Genomic DNA, 8,592 nt, shown 5'->3' with positions numbered 1-8,592 from the left:
AAGCAATATGGCGGTTATTGGTCTTGAACGATACCTGTCTCTTATACACATCTAGATGTGTATAAGAGACAGGTATAAAAACATAGAGTTGAAATTACTAGTTATCTATTGTCAATTATTGTATCAGGGAAAGTATTCCAGTGAGGAAATGCCGCTTGTTGGAAGTTCCAGCGAGAGAATGATCCCGAACACTTAAGAAAATTTGCTAAGTTGTGGCTTGAAGAACGGAATGCCAACCAAATGGAATGGTCGCCATCATCCCTTGACATAAACCTCATCGAAAATTTGTGGTCTGATATAAAGGGCACTCTAGGCCGATCTAAACCGACATCGATAACGCAACTATTGGAGGCTGTGAAGAACGAATGGGAGTATATTTCTACCGAAATGTTCCAAAAATTTGTAGACGTAATTAGTATTAAAAAATTAAGAGCACGCAACTAAATATAAACTTCTTAAAAACACAATATCGGATTTAAAAATAAAAATAAACTAGTAAGGAAAAGCTAAGTTAAGGTGTAACAAAGCATTTCATACTCTTGCCACTTGCAAGGATTAAAGCCAGGGAAGTACCTTCAGGTCTATAAGGCTTGTTAGTAATATCAGGGCTAGGGCGAGTTCTCACTCGATTTTATTCATTATAAGCACAAATATCACTGTTATAACAAAAACACATTCTGGTTGATGTATGTACACGGTATAAAGTCGTAGGAGAGCTAAGGAGAGTATTGCACGTTTTTTTTTGCACAAAGATATACTAAATATTCTATCTTAATTTCAATTATATATCTCACACATTGACCGATATTTTCGGTAAAAAGGCAACTACCCTGGTATAAGCACTGGATCCACATATTCGTGCAAAGTCTTATCCTTATATAGTAATTCTTTCTGTATTTGTATGCTGGAAAGTAAAAAATTTCAATTGAAATTTAAAATTGTGTTTATGGGAAGCAGGCGTGCCTGCAGTCTGATTTCGCCCATTTTCGCAGAAGATTGCGAAGTACCAATTTTTTTTTTGAAATCGGTTAAAAGGATCACTCATCGTCCAATTTTGACCCCAGCTACATTAAAGGCCTCTCATACATCTCGCGGGTAAAATTTAATAACTTCATTTATCGTGCCTTAAGTAGTTTTTAGCAGTACCGTTATATGGGGAGTGCGGTGAAGATGAATATTATTCCGAAATTGAAATATCGAAACATTTCTGTAGCTTCCGTTCTTGGGTTTTCCATTCTTGCCAAGCACCTGTTCAGATGTTTGAAGACCTTCTAAAATTCATAGGGGTTCAAGCATAGGGGTTCTTCTGATGGTATAGATAGATGGAATTAGTCTTCGTATCTCCGATTATAAATTTATATGTTCTAAAGTAGACATTTCGCATACCGCGCATATTTTAATATTTACATCTAAACTATGAAAAACAATTTTACAGCTATGTAATTCTTATAATTTTGATATATTTAATTCTACTTTTTGTTTGAGGTGATGTGGTGGTCCGTAGAACCAATTGCTACCCATTAACAATAAACTCTATGTCGAGCCAGCAATACTAAACATGGAAAAGAATCAGATTTTGGTAACCGGTGATTAAATAATTTAAAGTGGGTAGTGTTTAATAAAAACATAAATGTTGTTTTTTGAAAGAGTCGAAATCAGAAGAAAATATATTCAATCTGGTTATAGTTTACCATGAATGTCACGATCAAAAACAATCTTAACTTCGATGTTCTATGTTCGATACCACACATACATAATTTGCATATATGTTATGTCAGCCTAAAAATTCTCAATTCTTTAACTGAACTAATAAATTGTCCAAAAATGATCTTAAGAAATGTTATTACCTAATGGAACTTTTGAATCTCTATTTCTTGCGTCATTTGATATCAGTTATTTTTTTACTGCCACGGAGAGCAATTTCGTAAAAGCATCTCCATGTCAATAGATAACTTTATCGGCAAAACCAGCGAACTCATGTCAAAAAGTCTACACAATGAATTTGTGGTTTGAATGTCACAACAATGTATGCTAGTTGGCGACACAGATAATGAAAGCTGCATTACTTCCAATAAAGTTTAAAGGAAAGTCCAATGAATTAATGCCCAAAACTGACTTTGTTGAACTTCTAATAAAGAACGGACAATCACAGCGCTGTTGTGGCTCTGACTCTTTGAGCATGTTCCTCATCACTCACAATTTCTCACGAGCGTACATAACCGTACACACTGTCTCACGAATATTATTAATGTGCCATAAATAGACACAATTATAATTGTTTTATTCATATTGAAATTTTTATTGTTTGTTTGGATTAGGCGACTATTTATGACAGATAATGCATGCACCCGGACCTATTCTTCATGAACATAAGCGCGTCTATAAAAATTCAAGCGCACATAAAATTTCTTTTAACGTCACTTACTTGGTTTCGTCGGAGATGAGGAGCCAGTCAACCTCGTCGAAGTGATTGTCATAGAGATAGCGCAAGGCCAATTTTAAACGCTGCCATTTATGTTCGCGTATGGGACTCGGCTGACGTATGACCAACGGCTCTAACACTTCGTGCTGTGTCTCGCTGACGAACAACACGCGACTGCAATGATTGGACCAGGTTGTTTTGACTTTCAACGCTATTTGCGAGTCACTTGGATCAAGCAGTACAATTAGACAATAAATGGAAGGGTTTCCGTTCAAATTTTCTTCACTTGATTTTAGCCTGAAGATTTTATTACATAAATGCCGTTGATCACTTAGTACAATATAGATTGTGGTTAAAACGATTAAACAGATTAACGGCAAATAAATACATTTTGAATACTTTTGAAAACTATGCCGAACATTCGCGGCATTTGTAGGTAATAGCATCTTCGCCAGAGAAACTTTAAAGAACTACTAATTGCGCCTTCATAAGCAGTAAGCTGCATTCCACAAATACATAACTCTAGATAGAGTAATTGGTATTCTGTTATGTATTAGATAACGGAGTGTACAAAAAGATTAGGATTTAATTGATAATTGAACGGTACATCTCATATGCATAGCAAGCACAAATATCTGCGTATGTGCAACTGTTGAAGAAATTGCGTTTTAAGTCCCAAGCTCCAAAAATGGCTAAGATAATAGAGTCAGTTAAGCCATACTTGATGTCACAAGGGTGTAAAAAACGGTATCATTCAACAAAAAGAACAAATTGAAATCCTAAATACATTGTGACAAAAAAGCACCCGGAAATTGTGATTAAATTCCCCGGGTAAATGAATTTAGAAAAATGTATCTAGTATCCTGCTAAGTTGGTAGAACCGTCCTTAATTACTTTGCGAAATATGAGTGCGATCTGGGAACCAGTTTGCTTACAGCAGCTGCATAAGTCAGTACACTGCAGTAGTGCGTTGCGATTTTTACAATTGATAAAGAGCGGGAATTTGTCTCAAATTTTGCATTTCCACCTAAATTTCGTTTGCAGAATCGTAGCGAATGTTTGAAAGGGCTTACGGTGATTCTGTTTTATCAAAAACACAAGCCATCTCTCGTTCTGGACTACCTTCAACATTTTCAACTGTTGAAAATATTAAACAAGTAAAGGATGTGGTGCCTGAAAACCGTCAAACAAGCTTAAGAGAGATGGCGAATGATTTTGGTCGATATATTATGCATGAAATGCGTTTTTGCTCCACTCTCGATAAAGTTTTTTTTTTTCAAAACGAATACCTTAAACAGGTCCCTTTGGACATGATTGATCGTACGAATTCCGATCCAAGATTCATGCAGAGAATAATAACTGCCGATGAACATGGGTTTATGAGAAGCCGAAACCAAAAAACTACGCCAAAGCCGCTCAAAACCAGGGTAAATGATTCGAGCCGAATCTAACAAAAGTTAATCATGCACTAAACAATCTGAGCATGTCGCAATGCCACGACAATGTGAGCTCTAATAAATAGAAGAACTGACTGATTTCACTTAACTTTGACAATAAACTAAAGTACATTAGGGAACATGTTTCTACGAATTTGTAGGGTATAAAGTTAATCGGAAATTCGAAAAAACATTATACTTGGGAAATATGTTCTATTAAGAATTTATTGGAAATCGAATAGTATCATTTCGTCCATTCCACGAAATCTTCCAGTCACTATTTATTCCAGCTTCCATCTAAATTAATCTTCATTGATTTATATATTGAAAAGTGAAAAGACTGAAGACGTTGAAAATGGAATGTTAAGAGGGATTGGTTTTAGTACGATGTCACCCATTTTCAAATCGTTGGTTGAATTTATTAGAGTAGTTACTTAGGTATGAGATTTCTCCGAAGAGTTGTACCAAAAATAGTTCCCGTATTAGACCTAAATCACTTACGTCACTTAGAATAAAGTCGCAACTACAGAGAATTAGATAAAAAAGCGAGAGTGAGTAGATGAGGATGATAAATGATAAATTGAAATTAGTCACCTAAGCACATCAGGAGGAGACAAATATTTACTCATAAAGATGTGTGGGACTTCCACGTGTTACTAATAAAAACGGTTAGCAAATGAAGCAATACGTGATTGTAGTTGTCTGATAATGAAATATGCAAACAAATTGTCTAGTCTGAATTCATTGACAGTTGACTTATGAAGTGCAATTTGCGGGAGCTGCAATCGAGTTGCGCGTACGTTTTCACACACGCTCATCTGGTGGTGGCGATTAGTGTCTAACAATCTGCAGTGACGATAATTTTGATTGCTTATTTTAAACTCGGTGACAAATTTGTTATTGCGGTCGTTGAACCTTTTTGCTATTCTCATGCATATTCAAAAATATATAAACTTTTTTATACAACTAATCGAAGGTTATTGGCTCTCTTAGTGGAGAATTCGACGTAGAAGCAGTAGGACTGATTAGACAATTTAAAGGGGGGCATATCCTAGAATATATGCACATATGTATATATGACACGGCACCGTGAATAAAAGGAACGCCTGGTGAGCTGATTCTTAGGCGTTTAAGAGAAAGATTCTGAATCTTTTTGATTAGCAAAGGTGAATATGACATAGGATGTTGATTGAAGAGGAAATTTGAAAGAATAGACACCAACAAGTAACGCGAAAAAAATAGGCTACAGCATTAATTAAAACAAACGTCCTCTAGTACTTCTGTATACATATAATATATTATGTATTTGTATGATTTTTATCTAAGTAATTTTTGCCCATTCAATGCTGCAAAAGTAAATTATATAAACTGCTTTTTTAAGATCAGTCCAGGGGTGCTCAAACCAGATTCTAAAAATCTAACACTGATCTAAATTTATCGGGCGAAAACGAATACTATTTGCAGGATATGTTCATTACGAGCCAACCAGAGGAGTCATCATAATGAATGTGTGAAGTCTAGAAGAAGATGTTACACACTTTGGTGGAAACAATTCACGAAATTTATGATGTCTAATATACTTCAAAAAGTGTTTTTAATGACAGAGTTCGATCTCTTAATATATAGAATAATGCAACTGGATTTTATTCTTTACCATAAGCTTTTAACCTTCTGCCTTAACATTCTGAGGGCTTTCTCTTCGCAATATTGCCTCTATCACTCTTGTATGCAACGCTAAAACTATCTCGATTATTTAAAAATTGTACAAAGAACCATAAATTTAGAAAAGCCACTGTACTTCGGCTCAGTCTAATTAATTTGATATACATAGTACTCTGGGATCAATTATTTCATTTACATACATCCATAAATAATGGAGTTTAATTGGGGATTCATAAAATCGAAATTTCTTAAATCCAAAATCTCGTCCGCAAAAAGACTTCGTAAGCTATCTTCGAATTATATTATTTCTTCTGTAAAGTGAAATGGATTAAAACCACGAAACACAAATTAAGCATAAACATGAGCAAACTCATTGAATGCCATTGGCTACATTATTCAATGAAACCAAAATCGGCGAGCTTTCCAATGGTCATAACCCCAAATGAGCAAAACACTTAAAATATTTGACAGCATTTATTGAAAGACATACAAGTAAACCAGATTTAAGAAAGCAATAACAAGACAGTTGTCATATAAGAGTTATTATAATGATTTATAGGAGTTGAAAAATGAAAACACGTCAAAACAAGGTACGTACAAATGCACACTTCAATGACAGTGAAAAGTCAAAGTCAAGCATTGGGCGTGAATTCACGGTTGCCAAGTGAAAGTGTCGGCATATACCTCGGAGCTGCACGTTTTGTAACCATCAACATATGTATGTGTGCTGCCTGACCCTTATGCTTTGATCTCTGGCTAAGCTAACCGCTGAATAAAGTTAACGATTTATTGAACAAAGCTTTTACGCCAACGAGTCTTAAAAACAATAGGAAATTTACGGTGTTTCGGCAGCAGCAAGTCATTGAAGCCTTTTAATTTTCTGATAGGCTCAAGATGCCAACAATAACCATCTTTGGATATACAACAATTAAATTCCAAAGTACTCAGCGAAAATAGTAGTCTGCACCTGAACTAAAACGAACTAGTCTGAAAAAACTCAATATTTATGTTTAAAGGTTGCAGCAAGATGTTCAAAAATATAGAGCGATTTCTTGTAGTTTTATATGTTTTAGCGAGCTGCCACTTTTTATTTGTCTTTATAAGTTTTTTTCGGTTTTCTGCACCGAGCGCCGTATTTATTCATAAATGATTTATCCAAAGAAGGAATTAAAAAAACCTAAACAATTATTGATGATGTCCGTAAAAAGATGTTGATCGAGATAAGCGCACTCCAATGCTCTAAAGCTCATGAAAAATGGATTTGTGAAAGCTTTGTCTAAAAGTCTTGGCCACAATCTATCGATCCATCAGGTCAAAACTCAATAAAAACGACTATATTTCACAGTTACCAATGCAAGGAGTGTACGAGTAGAGAACCAAAACTTATTTTTTTAAGAGCATCATTTTCGGTCATATTTTAAGTAACTTTATGAAATCACCTAGTAAGGTATCTGCGTATTGTCAGTAAAAAAGGTAGTCGACAGACTGTTTGGATATTAGTAACGAACCAGTTAAAAGTTACTTATCAACTAGTCCCTTTCTTATCGGGATATATGATTAAGTAAATATAAACATATACATGTGCGTGCATAATTACAGTTTGTCACGCGTGGCCGCCAAGGCATCTCATCTCCATCGCAATCAGCACCGGCATCGCCATCTCCACTCAACACATCTCATTTCAATTCGAATTTGTAAACGCACGAAGATAAGTGCATGCATAAGTATGCGTATGTATGTTTGAGTTCGTAAGTGAATGAATTTTCGAATTCTCAATTGAAAGACCATATGTGACCCGCACCATGAAAGTGAAACCGGTTTCGGGCGCGTTATTAAATGACTAGGACAACGTCGGTTTGCAGCGGCTTCCATGGCTATAATGGCTTCAGCGGTTACGAACGAGTTTACTTCGCTGTGGCGTGACGCATTGAACGTCACTGACGCGTCGGCTACGATTTTGCTGTTGACCCACTTTTCGAAAACTCGCTTCGAGCTGACTCTAAGCCGTCGCAAATTGCAGTGGTCTGCTCTCTGGCTTGGTGTGGAAATCCACGGGAGGAATTGCTGATTGCGCGAGCGTGAATTCAAATTATTGAACGCTATCGAATTATATACATAAATACTATTTATGTTTTTCTTTGGACTTTTATCATTTATTCGCTGATCGGATTTAAATTTGTATCTTCGTAGCTGATACTATCTGGGGAATTACACATATAAACATGTCTTATTAGGGTTTAAACTGAGCTGGCCTCAATTGATTGATATAAAATTATGCAACTATATTTTATATTATTTCCTAAAATACTGAAAATATTACTCCAACTGATTCAGCAGTCTACAAGCTTTGTTTTAGACCACATTATTCTTCCTAAACTCCATTATTTTATACTAAGAAGTATTATTATTTTTTTTTTGCCGATGAGGCGGTGGAAAATGCCTTCCGCATCATCGTCACAGCAGCGGTATGTGCCACTTGCAGGTCACTTAAAACCTCACCCCCCCACTCTAAAGAACCGTCGCCAATCCTGGGACTGCATTTTCATTACTTCGTGGTGGCGTACCATTTTTCTCATTGAGAGATTTACATCTGCACACCTGCGACCAGGTCTAGCAAGAGTGCTGCGTATTTCTGGATGATCCCCAGTTTGCTTCGCTCTCCAACATGACGCTGATTAAATTGTCAGCGTTTATTGGGCAGCCCATGTCTTCTACGGCGGTGTGTTCTCCTTGTCAGCGCTCACATTCGAAGAATTCACACATTCTGTCGCATCGTTGTATAGGCATAACGGCTCTTCGACTTTTCCCATTCTGTAGAGGTACTTTTTGAAGTATCCGTGGCCGGATAACAGCTGGGTTGAGTAAAAGTCTACTTCTCCGAATTTACGACTTGTCCATAAATCTATATCTTTTATCAGCCTGGCCGTCCATCYGCCGCGACTTTCATTCTCCCATCTTTGTTGCCATGATATTATCAGAGATAATGAGATGTTTAACTCCTCTCTCACTGGAAGTGAGAGAACAATTGCTAAACGTCAAAACCACCTAAACTTTGACAGTTGATCGAGTTCA

The 8,592-nt window shown here is 36.2% G+C and overlaps 1 protein-coding gene across 1 annotated transcript in view; it reads right to left on the bottom strand.

Moving 5' to 3' along the window:
• LOC108968982 (glycoprotein-N-acetylgalactosamine 3-beta-galactosyltransferase 1-like) overlaps positions 1-8,592 on the bottom strand; it is a 19,054-nt gene that overhangs the window by 8,683 nt on the left and 1,779 nt on the right. Inside the window, exon 2 of the mRNA XM_018933405.1 lies at positions 2,426-2,719. Coding sequence (XP_018788950.1) covers positions 2,426-2,719 — 294 coding nt within the window. The remainder of the gene's footprint in view (positions 1-2,425; positions 2,720-8,592) is intronic.

This window comes from Bactrocera latifrons, unplaced genomic scaffold (genome assembly GCF_001853355.1).
Source record: "Bactrocera latifrons isolate USDA-ARS-PBARC rearing strain unplaced genomic scaffold, ASM185335v1 scaffold_236, whole genome shotgun sequence".
Classification (NCBI taxonomy): domain Eukaryota; kingdom Metazoa; phylum Arthropoda; class Insecta; order Diptera; family Tephritidae; genus Bactrocera; species Bactrocera latifrons.
The sequence above is the reverse complement of the archived record's forward strand: the minus strand, read 5'-3'. Positions and strand labels throughout refer to the sequence as shown.